We start from the raw sequence: 19,704 nt of genomic DNA on the forward strand, positions 1-19,704 counted from the left end.
CCCAGGTCAGATTGGTAGAGACCTCGGGGGCGGGTGCAATAACTCAGTGCAGGGGTTGTCCAGGCCTGAAGGTCACCCACTGAACGCAAGGGCAAAATATATAAAATAAGCAGTTCCAATAGGAAACATCTTTATTTAGAATCATTGTGTTATGCATGAACAGAGAGCTTACACTGTACGATACCAAGACCACCAGGGTAGTGAACAGCAAGCACCATGTAATAATAGGGAGGCAAGATTCTCAACTCATCCCACTCTCAGATGCTATTGGAACCCAGTAGGTTAATTACCGCTACCTGACTGGAGGAGGTATGGCACTGACTCCTCCCTGAGTCAAGGGGAGATAGGAGTAGCCTGCAAGAGGCACCAACGCCCCCATGAGGAAGAGGTGGGAAGAGAAGAAATGCTCTCCTCACCCTACGAAAGAGCAGAAAGGCATTTGAAAGTAGGGTAAAGCCAAGAGACCTGCCACCATGGCAGAGCCACACAGTGATAGAGACCAGAGAGGAGCCCACTGGGCCTTGTGTCGCAGAGGAAGCTATTTCTTCTGGGCTTTGACCTGGCTGTCAGGTGGGATGGCTTTCCCCAGGTGCTGCCCCACACTCAGCCCATATTTCTGAGCTTTCTGGTGGTCCTGCACCTCCTGTTTCAGCACAAAGCTCCCTACGTAGCTCAGATCAAAGTTGCTGTCTGGAACAAAACTGATAGGTTTCTCTTCCCAGATAGCTTCCAGTCGCTTCTTCCAGTCCTCCAGGATCTGCAAACGGGCATCCTCAGGAGCGTGACTAATGCTGTAGGCGATTTGGGGCTCCTAGACTTGCAAGCCACAGAAATGGAGCAGGCCACTCTAGAGTGAGAAAACACAGGAAAGTTCTAAGACTGCCAAGGCTTTTATTTGGGCAGGACAGGCCGCCTTCAGTTCAAGGCTATTACAACTACTGGAGAAGACCGAGAACCAAGGGTAACAGCACATACTGGTACCCTCAGGGCTTCTGGTTTGCTATGAAAATCTAATTCCTCAAGTTATGTCTTGTTCTATGGGTTTAGCTGTACAGCAGGAGGGGTGACTTGCATCCCCTTGCGCTGCAGGAATTTTGGCCTGGAGTTTTATAGATTCCAAGACCAGAAGGGACAATTGTGATCATCCAGTCTGACCTCCGCTGTAGCATAGGCTGCAGAATTCCCAGCACATAGCTTCTAGAAAGAGATCCAATCTTCATTTAAAAATTGCCCATGATAGAGAATCCACCAAAACCCTTGGTTGGTCCCATGGTTAATTACTCTGTTTCCCCTCTGATTTTGTCAAGCTTCCAGCCACAGGATCTTGTTCTACCTTTGTCTGCTAGATTGAGCAGCCCATTATTAAATATTTGTTCCCTTGGAGGAACTTAGAGCACACTCATCAAGTCACCCCTTATCCGTCTCTTTGTTACACTACACAGATTCAGCTCCTTGAGCCTATCACTACATGATTAGAAAACCTGCCTTATAACCAATCTCGTGGCTCTTCTCTCAAATTTACAACATCCTTCCGGACTTGTGGGCACCAGCACTGGACACAGGATTCCAGCAGTGGTCGCACCAGTGCCCAATACAGAGGTAAAGTGACCTCTCTGCTCCTACGTGAGATTCCCCTGTTCATGTATCCCAGTCAGTGTTTCACTGAAAGCTCATGTGCAGCTGAGTAGCCCCCAAACTCTTCCCAGGCTCCAGTCCTCCAGCCTGTAAGCAAGGCTGACATTCTTTGGGCCTAACTGTACACTTTTATGTTACCCATACTAAAACTCAGTGTTTGCTTGGGCCCAGTTGAATGGGACTTTTTAGTTTGACTGTTTCTCTTCAGTTCCTATCTGTGCTTCAAACAGGCAAGCAATACCTGCCAGCAACCCTGAGCCTTCCTCACCCCCTGTGCACACAGGTTGGACCTGACCCCAGTTTCCCAAACGAGCACTGTGCCAGGGGCTGAGCAGGGGGGTTCTGGCACAGCAACCCAGGGATAGAGCCCTGCATTACAGTGGAGTCCACCTAGATGTAGAGAAATGGCTTTGGGCCTCAAACCGCCAAGCCTACCCATATCTAGTCTCTTCTCCAGCTGGCTGAGCCTATCCATCTCCACTGAAGCCTTGCCCTGGGGAGTTCCACAAGCCAGTGGTCGGTTCTATTACCCACACCACAGGCAGATACACATATACATGCTAGCTTCACCCTCTGGGGCAGGAGGGATGGATCCTTCCCTTTACAGGGACACTATCACCTCTCCCACTTTCCAGAATAGTGTCTGGTAACGATTAATGCTTCTCTTTCAACCCAGGACTTTCCCCTTTCCTCTGGCAGGGCGAGATGGTACCTGGAATATCAGAAGGTCTGCAGCTTCGAGCTTCTTCTGTTCTGCTACAATGTCACTGCTCAGCCGACCTTCTGCCCATGCCAAGGCTGTCTCAGGACCATACTTGAAGTTGTTGGGGTCTTTTGACTTACCTGAGATAGGAGACAGAGGTCAGTGCTAAGAACAAAGATGGGAAATACTGAACTTTAAGGGGAGTAGTGATGTTCAGTACCAGTGATGGCACAGGGTTAAACTTCATCTTGTATAGGTCAGAAATGGTGACACTCCAGCCTCTCTTCTGCAGCACGCCCACAGTAGCATCTTTCATGGCATGATTGAAGGAGTTCTTCTCCTCGTGTGCCAACACAATCAGGGCCTTTCTTCCTGCAAAGCACATCAGCAAGCTAGAGCCCTTTCCTCCTTTGTGGGAGAAAGGGACACCCAAGAGACCAATCATAAAACTGAGCAGCTTTTCTATGATTTGCCTTTGGGGTGACCAAGAACTGACTCTTTAGAACAAGGGGACTGACTATTCTGTGCGCTTTCATAAACCCACAGGTGTCACTCAAAGCATTGCAAAGTGTTGTGTGATTAGTATGTGGGACTCCCCTACTGTTCCTAAGAACTGTGCACAGATCCTAGCTGATGCAACAATCCGTTCAGCAATTGGCAGGGGTGGGGGCTGCGTACATGCCTCCCTCCATGCACCCCTCCTAGTACATGCCGTACTCCAGACTCAGCAACAAATCTGAATCGAGGCAGGAGGGATTTGGGGGCAAAGGGGAGGACAAAGTATATCCCATAAAACCCTGTCTAGCAGAACTTCATACATCAGCCCAACTTGCCACCACCTCTCCTGGTCAGCCAGGGATCAAGCTGTCATGGACAGTGGTCCTCAGAGGGCAGTACTGTGATACCAGACCCTTGGCCCATACCTCATGTTACAGCCTGTAAATATGAAATTTATTTGCATTACTGTGTCCTCTAGGAGCCCAATGTGCTAGGTACTGCACCTCCAGAGTAAAAAACATGATCCTTGTGCCAAAGAGCTCACAAGTCAAGTAGAAGACAAGAGACCGACCGACAGGGGAGCATGAGAATCAAGGAGATAACGTTGGTTGGCACAACAGGTGATGGCCCCAGCAGCCCAGGGTTCCATATGCACCACAGGAAAGGTGGGTTCTGAAGGAGGACACTGCTGTGTGGACGTTCATGCGAAGCACCTCTCGTGCGAGGCTGTAGGTGCCGGTTTGAAAATGTAACTGGGCACTGGAGGCTGGCACCACTGGCTGATTGATCAGAGGCAGAAGTCGGCCTTTCCATACTGACTGAGAGGTGACAGGTTGGGTGGTGGCAGGCCATGAAGGGCCTTGGAAGGAAAGACAAGTAGCCTGATAAAGAGGAACCAGTGGAGGGATACAAAGAGGGATGGTGCCGTAATCCTTATGAGAGCCCGGACAAGAGTTTTAGCTGTGTGGATGGATTGGAAAGGGGCTCTTAGATGTTACACACAAAGAATTGGGAAGATTTACTCAGTCTGAGTGACAGGCAGGGAGGTAGTAGTGTCCAGAGAGACCAAGAAAGGAAGTAGCAGGGAGAGCAAGATGAAGAGCTCTGGTTTAGCCATGTTGAGCTAGAACAAACAGCTAGACCTCCACAAGGTGCTGTCAGAGAGACAGGCTGAGGTTTTCGTTTGGACAGGAAAGCGAGCTCTGAGTCATCAGCATCAAGATGGTGGTTGAATATGTGTTTGTGGATGAGATTTCTCAAAGATAAAGGGGTAGAGGGAAAAGAGAAGGGGGACCAAGGACCGAGCCGTGTACACCCTCCGCAGAAAGCTGGAGGGGTGGGGAAGGATGAGGAGGATCCTCTGAAGAACACAATGAAGGAGCAATTAGAGAGGTAGGAGGAGAACCAGGAGAGGACAAGATTTCAAGGAGAGGAACATAATCAATCGTGTCAAAGGCCAAGGAGGATTCATAAATTCCAAAGCCTGATGGGACCATTGTGATCATCTAGTCTGACCTCATGCATAACGCAGGCCAGGGACCTGCCCTAAAATAATCCCTACAACCTATCCTTTGGAAAAACATCCAATCTCAATAGGAAAAACTGCCAGTTATGGAGAAACCACTATGACAAAGGTTAAGATTTTGTTGCTATTATTTTTAGGAAAAGTCGCGTACAGGTCACGGGCAATAAACAAAAATTCACAGAAGGTTATGACTTGTCTGTGACTTTTACTACAAATAACCAGGACTGGGGGGAGGGAGAGGGACTGACAGCTCCAGCTCCCGCTCCCAGCACCAATGACAGCAGCTTACAGCTCCAGGGCCCCCGCCAGCATGGGGCTGAAGCAGAAAATGTCACAAAGGTCTCTGAAAGGCACAGAATCCGTGACCTCCATGACAAAAATCTTATCCTGAACCATGACCCTTGAGAAGTTCCTCCAAGGATAGTTACTCTCACTGTTACAAGTTTACACCTTTTATTTCCAGTCTGTATTGTCTAGCTTCAACTTTCAGCATGAGTTGGATCGTGTTAGACCTTTCTCTGCTAGATAGAAGATCCCATTTTTCAATATTTTTCCACCATGTAGCGGACAATACGCTACAGACAAATCAAGTCAGCCCTTAACCTTCTCTTTGTTAAACTAAGTAGATTGTGCTCTTTGAGTCTGTTCCTATCCGGCAGGTTTTCTAATCCTTTAATCTTTCTCATGGATCTTCTCTGATCCCTGTCCCATTTATCAACGTCCTTCTTGACTTGTGGGCACCAGAACTGGATGCATTATTCCAGCAGCGGTCGCACCAGTGCCAAATACAGAGGTAAAATAACCTCTCTACTCAGACTCAAGATTCCCCTGTTTATGCATCCCAGGATCGCATTAGCCCTTTTGGTCACAGCATCACAGTGGGTGCTCATGTTCAACGGATTATCCATCATGATTAAGGCTGCAAGTCTGTCACAGAGGTCATGGATTCCGTGACCTCCATGACTTCTGAAGTGCCCAGTGCGCCTGGCTCAAGGGAAGCTTGGGCAGCCCTTGCACCAGGTGCACTGGCTGCTGCTGGGGCAGTCTCGGGCCACCGCACCCCACACCTCTCCAGCAGCAGAGTTGGGGTGTGGGAGGGTGCAGGGGGTTGGGGCATGGGATGGGATGAGGTGGGCTCTGGGTGGCACTTATTTGGGGGGCTCCCCAGAGGTGGCGACATCCCCCTTGCTCAGCTGCCAGGTGGAGGCGTGGCTAGGCAGCTCTGTGGGCTGTGACTAAAATGTAGCCTTAATCATGATCCCCAAATCTCTTTGGGTCACTGCCTCCCAGGATAGTTTCTCCCATCCTGTAAGTGTGGCCTGCATTCTTTGTTCCTAGATATATACATTCAGCCATATTAAAGCGCATCTTGTTTGCTTGTATCAATCTATCCAAATCATTCGGTCAGTGACCTGTCTTCATTATTTACCACTCTCCCAATTTTTGGCAGATCTGCAAACTTTTACTGATTGATTTTATGTTTTTTCCCAGGTCATTAATAAAAATGTTAAATAGCACAGGTCCAAGAACTGATCCTTGTGAGACACTCCCCCCAGAAAGGTTTTCACTCGATGATTCCCCATTTACAAATACATTGAGACCTATCAGTTAGCCAGCGTTTAATCCAGTTAGTGTGCCGTATTGGTTTTTCTGTTTCTAGTTTGTTTGTAAGGCTGCTTGTCTTGAGGGAAAGAGTGAGAGGTTAGGGAGAACAATGAGGTCAGCACGAGAGGGCGCGCAAGCATGATAAGGAGATGGATGACTGGGGCAAGCGGAGGGGAGCAAACAAGTGTGTGTGCATGTGACAGGAGGAGGCGAGAACTGCAGGGGGAATGCAAGCCAACAGGAGGGAGAAAGACATCTTGTGTCTTGTCAACTTTCTTTTGGAGGAAATCTGCGAGATCCTGTGCAGAGAGAGAAGTGGAGACAGGAGATGAGGGTTTGAGGAGTGAATCAAAGGGGGCAAACATGCAGCTGAGATTGCAGGCCTGGAGTTCAGCCAGCTGGAGAAGTGGGGTTGTTTAGCAAGGAAGATGGCAGAAGTGAGGGAAGAGATCATGAATTTGTAAAGGAGGAAGTCGGCCTGGTCAGGGGATTTCTGCTGGAGATACTCCACAGCAAGAGTGAAGGCAGCTGATGCTGGAGATGAGCCAAGGCTCCTCTGGCCCCCTGCCCTGGAGCCGCTCGGCTCAACCCCACCATGACCTGGGCACTGTCTGTCCAGCAGTCTGCAGCACCAGTCCACTCCCCATTCCCTGCCTGGTCCTAACCACCCCCACTCCTGGGTCCACCCCTACATCATTCCAGGGGAGGGCCTAATTTTCAGGCTCCTAGCATGGGACAGCCGCAGAAGGTAGCAGCTTGGGTAGGGGGCTTCCCAGGCAGCAGGGCCCATAGAAGCCTGGTGCCACCAGGAACCAGCCCTGTGCCATTCAGTGTCTGAGCTATGACCATGAGTTCCCTGACCTGGGCAGGGACTAGCTGGGGAGGGGGAGGGGAGCACTTCCCCAGAGCCTGGTAGGGGGCTCTTCCTTTCCCCCACCATGGGCAGCCCCACCTGCCTCTTTCCCTGTGGGGCAGCCCCCACCCCCCAGGAAAGAAACCAGGAGAGCTCCCAAAATCTGCTACCCTCAGGAATCTGGCAACTCTGATAGTTGCCCAGGGTGGTAATTGCCAGCATGGCCTGTGCGTGGGAGGGGAGGAGATGGGGGTAGGTGCTTGGTGAAGACCAAGTCAACTGATCAGCCCCTTTGGTGAGCAGTTGAAGCAGGGGATATAACTTGCCCTTGGCAGTGGGACTGACTTCTGTGTATTTGGGAGACAAGTGCAAAGGTGCTGCCCAACTGTGGGGAACCTCTCAACTGCTTCTATGTTATAGTTTTGAACCTTCTCTAACAAAACTCATTCCCCTGTCCACCAAGCCCAGCCTCTGGTCTCTAGACCCCAGACACAGCTACTTCAGCCCTGCTCTGCTCAGATTTGTTTGACATGGATTCCAGAGCATGAAGGGAGGGTCCTGGATTAGTGAGATACTCACCTTGTAATAGATTTATGGATCTGGACTATAGACGTCTGTAATGGGCTGAGAGAAACCACAGCTGTTTCACTATGACTCTGCACCCAGGGGTCAGGATACTGTGTCACAGCCAGGCCCATGGAGAACATAAGAACGGCCACACTGGGTCAGACCAAAGGTCCATCTAGCCCAGTATCCTGTCTGCCGACAGTGGCCAATGCCAGGTGCCCCAGAGGGAATGAGCAGAACAGGTCATCTTCAAGTGATTCATCCCCTGTCGCCCATTCCCAGCTTCTGGCACACAGAGATGAGGGACACCATCCCTGCCATCCTGGCTAACAGCCATTGATGGACCTATCCGCCATGAATTTATCTTGTTCTTTTTTGAACCCTGTTATAGTCTTGGCCTTCACTACATCCTCTGGCAAGGAGTTCCACAGGTTGACTGTGGGTTGTGTGAAGAAATACTTCCTTTTGTTTGTTCTTGTGTTATGAGAAGGAGTAAATAAGAGCTAGGTATTATTGTATTATGCTAACGGCCCAGCTTGGAAGAAAAGTGCACCTTACTCTCCAGTAAGGAATAACTGTGTATCCTTTATTTCAAAGTCACCACTTCCATTAAAAAAAAAAAGACAAGAACATGCGTCCTTGCCATCGAGAGCAGACATGATACCAGACACCAGCCCGGGTGTTACAGGGTGAGACGCACAATCTGTGAGCCTTGAGCTGTTCAATGACTGGAAATAGCCCTGAACCCACCGTTCATGGCGGGGGGGGGGCAGTGGCCCCCCAGTACCCCTGCCCCGTACGCTGGGGGCGGTTGGGTTTCGGCAGTGCCGCACCAGATGCCTGCCCAGCCCGAGCCGCTCAGGGTCCCTGCGGGGCTTGCCGTGTCCTGGGGCCAGCGCTCCCCGGCCCATTTCAACGCACTTTGCCTGGGTACTGTGCGGGCCGGAGCCCGGGCAGGGCAGAGCAAGGCGGTGCGCAGCGCAGGGGGGCTCCTGGGCGGGGCGGCCAGGGCAGGGAGCGGGGACAGGACAGGACCTGACCCGGGTGCCCCAGGCTGGGCAGACATGCGGCTGCGAAGAGCCGGCGCCGGAGCGCCCAGAGCAGCCGTTTACACGGGGAGCGGCCGCCTGATCCCAGTGCAGCAAAGCCACGGGCCGGGCCGGGCCGGCCACAGCTTCCCACTCCCTCGCTCACCTGCCATAGCAGCTGGCGATCCGGACGTGGGGCCGCAGCACGAACAGGTGGGGCGCCCCTCATTAGCGCTTATAACCCCCCCCCCCCCCGAGCCCCGTCGTGAGCGTAAAAAAGTCATGCGGACTATTGTATGCGTTGCTGTTTGTGCTGTGCTTAATCACTGTCTTAGGGAAAAGCTTTTTGAAGATTGTGAGGGCTGTGTCATAGATGCGCCAGGCCAGCGGCACCATGACTGTGTGACTTGGACTTCAGTGGATATAAACTGCCAGCTCCGGGGCCTGTGTGCTGAGCTGTGTTTGGAAAGCTTATTAAACACTGTGATTGCCATAGGTTATGCTATGCAATGTCTGTGCCTCACCCAAGAACATTTAGCGCAAGGGGTGACCTTGATAAATGCTGTGCAATTCAGTGGAGACCCTGACCATGTTTTAAAGAAAATGACCAAACTGGAAGATGCCTGCTTAGAGCGTTATATTGACGGTCTGGTCCGCACAAAAAGTTACAGAACCCTGTTTCAGAAAAAGCTCTTTGTAAGAAATCTAAAAGGATTAAGGGAGAAAATGGTGAGGGGCCAAACATGCGATATAAAACTTGGTAGCTGTAAATTTAAAAAAAAAATCTATTGAAAAGGGCTTTGTGACTCTCTGTGTTTCTGTTAAAAGGTCTCTGGCCCTTAAGGGAGCTTAAAGTTTTTTTTTCTTTTTTTAATGGAGCATCTTGGTTTGTTTTCAAGGAGCTGTATGTCTTTTAAATAAAAAAAAATTGTTTGTGAGAACCTAGCTCTTGTGTCTTTTTTGTGTAAGAGAGACCCACTGACAGCAAAAAAGCTGAAATGTATGTTGTGGGAGGGGAAAAAATATCCTAAAAATGTGTTTACAATAAAACAAACAGGGATGGTTCAGACGTGTGGTTGAGCACAATAGAGCTGACTTATTCTGTTGAACTGAATGGGTTTAACCCCCCCTCCCCCCCCCCCGAATAGCCAGGGTGACTGCAATTACTCACCCTTGTTGCCATTAGAGGACTGTCAGGTGCGAGTGGCTGTTTTGAAAATATGCCCCTCAGCTGCCCTTGCTTCCACTGAAAGGGGCCCCCAAGTCTCCAGCAAGGAACTAGCTGGCTCTGAACTATTTTCTGTCCTTTGGCCTTAAACTCCAGGGAAATCTCACAGCAACAGCACTGTCCCGTGCCTCCCCGTTCTCTTTTATGGAGCTGGCTGATTGTCCCCTGTGATGGGGAATTGTGAGTAGAGGGAAGCCAGGCAAGCCATGAAGTTGTCAGAACTCCACACTGAACAACATGGGTATAGCTCCGTCGGATAACAGCAGCAAACAAAAGATTTTGCCCTGTGGCTGCTCAAGTGCAGAGAAATAGGTGTGACCGTTGAGCATGTGCCGAGGTTATAAAGGGCATGGCAGGGTTACCTCTGAGAACACTCACTTCCTCCACCACAATTCCCATCCGCGACACAATGCTGGAGAGGAACTAACGTCCTCCGGGGGGGCAAAGAGACTTGGGACATCTTGCTTTCCTTTTGAGGGGAGCTCATTTTCTTAGCCCAGGCTCTGGCTGGAGGCACTATTCACAGCAGCATGGTCATTAAGGAGTGGAGCTAGATGTGTCACATCAATTCAGCGTTCCCCAGTGCCGACAATTAGAAGCCTCTTTTTTATGTTGTTGTGTCACTGGAATGTTGGGATTAGGCAGAAAGATTCCAGAGCCCCTTAGAGACGATTGCAAACCTATGGCAGAGCGGTCACAAGCAACCTACGCCCGCTGTGCAGGCTGGTGTTCCCAGGCAGTGTCCCTTCTGTTTTTGTTTCATTGGTGCAGTTCAGTTCTTATCTCGGGCTTGTTTGGGATGATCACTATGCAGCTTTGTAATGCTGCAATGATTGAATGGCGAATTATGTTTTTCAGTCTATATTGAGCACATGGCCATCAAGAGATTTAAACTGAATTTTCTTTTTCTGGACAGTCTAGTCCAGTCCTGTAGATGTAACTGTTTTCATCATCAAGTGACTTGCTCTCAGGCAGCTCTAGTGACATGTGGTGCAACGATGCTGTCATTAAGTGGGGCTGCAAACCTCACCTACTCGTTAATGGTAAGGATGACTGCCTCCTGCCCAAACTAAAAGTAAGGTTGGGAAGTGGACTACATACTAAAAATTAAGGTGGCAGTGGACCACACGGTAGCACTCCAGAGACTGCAGTCAACCACCTCTAGCTTCTCTCAGCGGGAGACCAGCATTACTGAGCACCAGACTCTGAAATAATGGAGAGGAATCTGAAAATCAGATCGGCTGTCAACTCAGGATGCTGCGGAGGGTCAGCTGGACTTCAAGAAAGCTTTGCTGATTGTGGACGGTATCCAGAGCAATAATTAGAGAGAGAAACAAAAGGAAGGAGTCCAACAGAGTCCACCTGTTACCGTGGTACTTAGTTCGGCAAAATAAGGAGCATTAACAAGTGAATTAAGTGCCAGGCAGGCCTCTGAGCAAAGCCAGACGCCCAGGTGCAAACTTCATTCATGGGACAGCATCCCCAAAGTTCCATGGGCACATTCACTTCACTCACGACAATGAGCCCAGTGTCTGTGGGGACTGTAGGAGTTTGCTTCCTTAGATACCAGCCACCTAGGGAACCTCCTCTGGTGGACGGCCCTCAGCACCTGATATACCGATGGAAACAACAGCTTCTCTGGACTCTGGATTACTGATTAACTCAGCAAGTCTAATTCAGCATCTGTCATCATGGTCTGCATTTGCAAAGTGGCACTATTGCCAGAGCAAGGAATTGTCGTGTTGACTCTAATTCCGTTTGCAAGTGTGTTCTGTCCATACCAAATGCCTCTGGAACGACATACCGGCATTGAACTTGGTGACAAACAAGTTGGCTTGATGGAAGATTCCTCCATCAGCCTGTGAAGGAAACAGCTGGAGCCTTATGCTAACTGCTTAGCTAATGTCTTACAGGATACAGGCCTATAGGTTCCTTTGTGTCAGTGCTGAGACGCTAGCTCTATGAGCTACACGCCCACCTTTGCTGGGGTAATTGCGAACGATCCCCATCACAATGTTACAGTGTGGTGGTTGATTACTTGGGGCCAGTCTCAGGCTCTTGATACGGAGGGTCAGTGACAAGATGGACTGGTCTGGGTTGTGTAGTTATAACTGCAGCACAGGGATGCTCTGGTGTCTGATATAAATATGCTGTGGGCCTCATGGTTGCATATTGGCCTGACTCATCACCTGCCTAATTTAGTTTGGAAATCCATAATAATTAAGGCGACGTTTATGTCATGGAGGTCATGGAAGTCCTGAATCCCTGACATTCTCTGCGTCAGCCCCAGGGGCTGCAGGACTCTAGAGCTGACAGCCAGTGGGGCCCTGGCAGGGTTCCCGAGACAGGCGACAGCCTCCAGCCTCCGCATGGGGCCGCCTGCAAGGTTCCAGCGACAGGTGACAGACTCCTGAGGGGGCCCTCCTCAGGGTTCCAGTGATGGACGACAGCCTCGCGCCGGGGGATGCCTCAGGCGAGCGGGTGGGGGTGTCCCATTTTCTCTTTGGGAAATATGGTCACCCTGCAGCTCCCGGCCACCCTGGGCAGAGGGCTCCCCCGCCCTGCAGCTTCCAGCTGCCATGGGCGGAGGGGGAACCCCACAGCTCCCAGCCACCATGGAGCCACAGCAGCAAAAGTCACAGATAGGACACGGCTGTCCAAGACAAGCTGTAATGCGTATTGGAAAACATACAGCGGCATCTCTCTTGGTCTTGCTGCAAAACTGATATTTGAGATATTGGGGGAGTTGGTAGCAAGGTTGACTGCCCCTTTATGGCCAGGAGGCCAGTGAACCCTGCCTTGATATACCTGTGCTGGTGGTGGGCTGAAGAGGAGAGGAGCTCTGCAGCAGAAGGCTGACTGGGAGGGAAGCAGGCAGACTGCTTCTGCTGGGGGGCAAAAAGCCTGGCAAAGGCCAGGAGCTGAGGACTGTGGCTGGCCAGAGCTCTGGGTAGCAGGGTGGGCCCCAGCCAGCGTGTTGGGTTGACCAGGCCCCAAGGGCCTAGTGCCTGTCGGTCGTGTTGAGACAGGCATTGCAGCTGGGTCTGCATAAACATAGGGGGCTGGCAGGTCCAAAGAGTCCTTTTCTTTGTGCTTTCAGTGGATGTTGTCTACAGTGGGACCATTGCATGTGTACTGCTGTATTGTCATTCCTGTTTTTGAACCAGCAGAGGAAGGGTCTTCAGTGAGATCAGCATCTGGATGGGAAAATCTCTAGCCAATGCAGAGCTTTTAGAATTATATAAATATGACAGGTTTCCACACATCTCTTTTTGCCTTATGATCTGCCCCTAGCTCTCATTTTTGGCACTGTTGCCCATTTTGAAAAGAGTTTTACAAAATTATTTAATTTATCCGTATTGGATACATTAGAACTAAACGAATAAATATAGCTTTCATGCCTTTTCCTCGTTTTTGGAGGAAAATATGCTTTTTATAATCATAGAATCATCGAACTGGAAGGGACCTTGAGAGGTCTCTAGTCCAGTTCCCTGCACTCAAGGCAAGACTAAGTATTATCTAGACCATCCCTGACATATGTTTGTCTAACCTGCTCTTAAAAATCTCCAATGATGGAGATTTCACAACGTCCCTAGGCAATTTATTCCAGTGCTTAACCACCCTGACAGTTAGGAAGTCTTTCCTAATGTCCAACCTAAACCGCCCTTGCTGCAATTTAAGCCCATTGCGTCTTGTCCTAGCCTCAGAGGCTAAGGAGAGCAATTTTTCTCCTTTTCCTTGTCACAACCTTTTAAGTACTTGAAAACTGTTATCATGTCCCCCCTCAGTCTTCTCTTTTCCAGACTAAACAAACCCAGTTTTTTCAATCTTCCCTCATGGTCATGTTTTCTAGACCTTTAATCATTTTTGTTGCTCTTCTCTGGACTTTCTCCAATTTGTCCACATCTTTCCTGAAATGTGGTGCCCAGAACTGGACACAATACTCCAGTTGAGGCCTAATCAGCGTGGAGTAGAGCAGAAGAATTACTTCTCATGTCTTACTTACAACACTCCTGCTAATATATCCCAGAATGATGTTTGCTTTTTTTTGCAACAGTGTTACACTGTTGACTCATATTTAGCTTGTGATCCCCTCTGACCCCCAGATCCCTTTCCACAGTACTCCCTCCTAGGCAGTCATGTCCCATTCTGCATGTGTGCAACTGACTGTTCCTTCCTACGTGGAGTACTTTGCATTTGTCCTTATTGAATTTCATCCTATTTACTTCAGACCATTTCTCCAGTTTGTCCAGATCATTTTGAATTTTAATCCTCTCCTCCAAAGCACTTGCAATCCCTCCCAGCTTGGTATCATCTGCAAACTTTGTATTCTCTATGCCATTATCTAAATCATTGATGAAGATATTGAACAGAACCAGACCCAGAACCGATCCCTGCAGGACCCCATTCGTTATGCCCTTCCAGTATGAGTGTGAACCACTGATAACTCCTCTCTGGGAATGTATGTAGGGTAGTTCTAAATAAAGACTAGTAAACAGGTGTATGAAGTCAGAATGATAGAAGAATAAAGGAGGAGGATTAACCTGCATTCTTACAGAAAAATAATTTTAACACAGCACATTTCTAAATAAAATCACTAAATAACTTACTAAATCTTAGTAGCAGCGGAATAAAGAATTGTTAATACATATATCTGTATCAGGATGTGTGTGTATATTATATATCTATAACATGCATTTTTAAAGGAAAAATATTATTTTTATGTAGTTAGTGCATTTCTAAATAAAGTCATTCAATACCTGTGCAAAGTATTAATGACAGGAATAAAGGAGGAGTATTAATAGATATATAAGCATACATTTTAGCAAGAAGAATTGTATGCAGTTATTACACTTCTAAATATAGTTGATTTAAACAACTGCACAAAGATCACAAAGTATTAGTGATAGAGAACCTGCATCCAGAGAACTAGTCCCATACTACAGGGGACATCTTTCAGAGATGACCAAAAAGGTTTTAATACAGCAAGAAAGGAAAAAAAGGCAGAGGGCAGAAAAAAGCATCTCATCCCACAGACAGTTACTGGCCAAATGACACAAACTGCTCTGTTTATACTGACCTGACACTTGGTAAAGCAGCCCACATCCTTCCATGTATTTATACCTGCTCCTGTATCTTTTACTTCATATATTGGATGAATTGGGTTCTAGCCCATGACAGCTTATGCCCAAATAAATTTGCCACAAGGACTCCTCCTTTCCCCCCCCCTCTATTCTAGGAGCTTGTGATAACCTCATTGGCTGAGCCAATCAGAAGGTATTCTTTAATCATGGAACCTCTAGTGGGATGACACATCACACAATATTACAATCGGTCACATTTTCCTGAGTCCTGCTGAGCACAGTACTTTATGGATTTATCCATCAATATCTAACTGATCCATAGTTTCCCGAGTCATGCTGAACATAGCATTTTATTCATTGTCACCCATTAAAACATAAATCAGAGTTAAAAATACCAGCCAAAAGGAATGCATGTAGATTTCTCCGTCAACTTTTTATAAAACCTAAGTAAATTTAGCAGTTAACCTTATTTGGTTTTAATTCTGTACCAGGAATCAAATTGCCTCTTTCTACAGAACATCTTTAGCATGTGCCTTTAAAAATGGCAGACATACGCCCTAATGAAAGGCATACCTAACTGTGACCATCAGGATCCAGACACCCTGAGGGGACAACGGGGCGGGGGGGGGGGGTTGAACCCCAAGAATAAGCAGTTGACTAAGATGATAAGATAACAAATAAAAGGAAGTTCGTCTTCACTCAGCACACAGTCAACCTGTGGAACTCCTTGCCTGAGGAGGTTGTGAAGGCTAGGACTATAACAGGGTTTAAAAGAGAACTGGATAAATTCATGGAGGCTAAGTCCATTAATGGCTATTAGCCAGGATGGGTAAGGAATAGTGTCCCTAGCCTCTGTTTGTCAGATGGTGGAGATGGATGGCAGGAGAGAGATCACTAGATCATTACCTGTTAGATTCACTCCCTCTGTCGGTAGACAGATACTGGGCTGGATGTACCTTTGGTCTGACCCGGTATGGCCATTCTTGTGTTCTTATGATTGTATGCTGTGTTATTGTACTATAAAAACATGCCAAGTAAGGTCTTTTATGAAAACATGTAATGTTTTGAGTGGAGTGATCATTATGAGCTATGCATACAGGTTATGGTTATCAATTTAAGTATTTGTGTATATAGAGAATTGTGTTCATAACACTTAGGCACCACTCCGCAGCAGGACAGTAAGCAATCAGAAGGAAGAGACACCTCCCAAGACAGGTGTTTACACAAAACCCAGTGCAAGTAACAATCCATTGTACAACCAAGGAAAAGGCAACATTCAATTTAATAGAAAGACACTGAGAAAACTAGGAATTTCCTCACATCGAGTAGCTATAGTGACTGAAGAACAGTCCTTTTAAAATGGAAGGGATTGGAATGAAATGAAATGCATCTAGAAACCGAGGGATGCGCGCTTGGTGGGTGCTCTCTGAAACACTGGCTCCCCTCAATGGCAGGGGGTTTGGTAGGAACCGGGTCAAAGGCAATAGGTATCCTGTATTAGAAAAGTTTCAGAGTAGCAGCCGTGTTAGTCTGTATTCGCAAAAAGAAAAGGAGGACTTGTGGCACCTTAGAGACTAACCAATTTATTTGAGCATAAGCTTTCATGGGCTACAGCCCACTTCATCTGAGGCATTTTATTGAATTTGAAAGGGTAAAGCCTGAGGTTGCATCTTTGTGTTTATTTTTGTGGAGCTTGTCCAGGTTTGCTTTTCCTTACTATTTGATCTTTGAGTCTGTGCTGTGTCTATTAAATAACGCTTTTGTTTATTTTTCACCCCAAGCAGGTCTCTGGGGTGCACATTGTTGGAGCGCATGTGCCAAAGTAAACTTGTGTCTGTGGGACTGGTTTCACCCCTTCGGGGGTGATGAACCAGAGGGGAAAAGACCAAGTGGCCGAGTAATGAATTTCTTCATAATCTTTTATATTTATTGATAATTAGCACCTATTGACTTTTGCGATCAGAAACCCTCTTAATTTAAATCCTGTAATACCAGTTTCCAGGAGATCATTTGTAAAGTGTGAAGATTTTGGGGGTCAGTATAATATCCCCAGCTAACACCACCATGCCTGTGAAAAGCACTGCTGTCTGTGTGTAAATACAGACGGCGTTGAAGTGTACGGGGCAAGACTGGGGTGGCCCAGCTGTAAGCTATTTTGCAGGTCCAATGTCTGTGTAGCAAAACCCAGAACTTTGGGAGCAATTGGTAAAGTTGACTGACACTAAGTGTCTTTGTGGTAGGTGTGATTTATACAATGTTAAAAATCACCACTGTGAAAGCAAGACATATTCCAGGTGTTATGAGCAGACTGACAGCACGAATGGCCCCTAGTGTTTTGTATGTAGTCCTCGCTTTAGAGAAGAGGTGAGGATTATCTTTTTTATGACTTTGAAGGCATGCAAGAAACTGGGCTATGTGCCAAATTATATCCATGCCAGGCAGTTAGATAATGCATCCAGTTGGGACTTTAAAGGGGATGACTGTGTCACTGAGTTTGTTCTCAATTTTGTTGACAAGTATTTTAAGGGGTTCACCTTTATTGTCCACAACACTGAGAGTTACGACAGTTTTTATCCTTCGTTGATTAAGGAAAAATATGGGCATTGACATTCTAATGCAGGGTGGAAAACTCATGTGCCCAACGGGGGGCCTGAGAAATCATACTTGTAGATTCTGTAAATTTTCTGTCCATGAAGCTCAGCAAGTTGCCCAAGGCCGTGGAGTCAGAAGGAGTCAAGTGGCATTTCCCACATTTTTTCCAGCACCTCAGAGAATCCGAAAGCTGTGGGTCCTAGGCCTGGGGCAGAGCACATGAGGCCTGGAGAGAAAGCGGCGTTTCTGAACTGCTGCTAGCCACGGCAGCAGGAGGCTAACTCCTGGCTCCTCCCCTTGTTCCCGAGGCCCCTCCCCTCCCCTTTTATCTCCTCCTCCCCTGCAGGAGCCCAAACCACCCCCAACCGCGGCCCCCAGCCCCGGAGAGCCAGGGGTGGGGGGCAAGGCCCCCCCCGCCCCCGATTCACCACAGCCTCCGCGCCCACAGCCCCTGGGTGGCACGGCCACAGCGCCCCCAGCTCTGGGGCTCCAGGCAGCGCGATCACCTCACCCCCAGTCCCGGTGCTTGGGCAGCGCGATCACCGCACCCGCAGCCTGAATTTCTGAGGAGGCAGGGCCCTGAGGTGAGGATGACATGGGAACATGAATGGAAGGCCATGAAAGCTAGTGATAGATGGGTGGGGGATTCCACCTCCCCACTGCTTCTCCTAGGCTAGAGCTCTACCAATGGTTAGGTCGTTTGCAGACACTGCTTCTTGTGATCTTTGTGAATAAAGAAGGGGATTGGACCCCATTGCTGAGGGATTGTTTAGGGGATCTGACCAATGAGCTACTGCCAAAGGAACACAATTTGGAGTTTGTGTCCGCAGGTCCCAAAAGATCTGGGTACAAACTTGCTGGCAGTAAGACATATGTGGAGAAATGTGATCCTTTTAAAACTGCTCACCAAAGCTACCCTGTAGCAGAGAGGGGCTATTCTGTGTGCTGCCTCTGGCGATGTGATAGTAGCCAATCTCAGAACTGGAGCTTAATACTTTAAAAGGAAATGACCCCCTGGAGCCCCAACAGGTAAGCCTGCTAACAGAGATGAGGCTTTATTAGAAACGAAGCAATGAGAGACTGGCCCTAAAAAGAAAGACGCAGATTGCATAACAGTTTGGGAAGGTTATCGGCCCTTTGTTAAGCTTTGCTATCCCTCTTCTAACAGGTCTTTTAAATAACTGATAATGGATTATGCTGAAATAATGTATCTGGTTCCAGGCCACCAACTAGACCAAATGAGAGGGGTCTTCAGTGATGATGAAAATATCAGAACCTCAGCAACTTGCCGGCTGCACTCTGAGATGAAAGACATTCTTAAAAGAAATTGGTGTATCTGACTACGAAAAGGCTAAACTTTGTGAACATGTTGTTCAGAGATACCTGGTAGCTGCCAAGGAAGGTGAATCAGAAAAGACAAAAATAAGCCTCTTTTTCCCTGGGCAAGAGCAAAATTGGACCCCTGAAATTGAGGAAGGTTCACTGACTGTCACCTAGGAGACATTGGAGTAATATTCACCATAAGGAAAATGCTGAGGGGTTGTTAAATAAACTGTATCAGTATCAAGATGTCTCTTCTTGTGTACCAAATCTTCATCCACTTTGAACATAAGAACACAGGATTGGAAGGGACCTCCCAGGTCAGTGATTCCAGCCCCTGGTATCAGAGGCAACCCCATCATATAATCCCCGTAATAAATTCATGAAGCTCCTTAAAAGTAGTTACCTTTCTTGCCCTGACTCTTCCTACTGGGAGGTTGGTCCAGAACCTCGGTCCTTTAATGGTTAGAAACCTTCTTCTAACTTCCAGCCTAAATTTATTCACAGCCAGTTTATCCCCATTTGTTCCTGTGCGAACCCTCCCAAATGTATTTATAGAAAACAACTCTATCCCCTCTGTCTTTGTTTTGCTAGGCTAAACAAGCCTAGGTCTCTAAGTCTCCTTGCATAAAATAGGCTTTTCATTCCCCTGATCACCTAATAGCCCTTCTCTGCACCTGTTCCAATTGCAATTCATCTTTCTGGAATGTGGGTCACCAGAATTTCCCACAGTGTGCCAGATGCGGTCTCACCAATGCGCTGCGCAATGGCATTAGCCTGTCCCTACTGCCACTGGAAATACCTTGCCTGGTGCATCTTTGCCTTTCTTGTGGCTGCATCACAGTGATCATCCTGTGATCAACTAATACCTCCAGCTCTTTCTCCGCCCGTCATTTCCACCCCAGGAGTCCCCAGCTGACGGCAGAAATGCTTGTTATTGGCCCCTAAATGCACCACCTTGTACTTTGTACTATTTAACTTCATCTCATTTCCATTGCTCCAGTCCTCAAGGTCAGCCGGTTCTTTCAGTAGGATATTCTAATCGGCCTCTCAACTTTCTGTCATC

General features: G+C 48.0%; 1 protein-coding gene across 1 annotated transcript; it reads right to left on the reverse strand.

Moving 5' to 3' along the window:
• Positions 1-538: 538 nt before the first annotated feature.
• On the reverse strand, positions 539-2,705 carry NQO1 (NAD(P)H quinone dehydrogenase 1). The gene is given in 3 exon segments (XM_074969227.1): positions 539-847; positions 2,348-2,503; positions 2,571-2,705. Coding segments are annotated over 3 exon segments (549 nt in total). The 5' UTR covers positions 2,655-2,705.
• Between the last annotated feature and the right edge of the window lie 16,999 nt (positions 2,706-19,704).

This window comes from Natator depressus, chromosome 12 (genome assembly GCF_965152275.1).
Source record: "Natator depressus isolate rNatDep1 chromosome 12, rNatDep2.hap1, whole genome shotgun sequence".
Classification (NCBI taxonomy): domain Eukaryota; kingdom Metazoa; phylum Chordata; order Testudines; family Cheloniidae; genus Natator; species Natator depressus.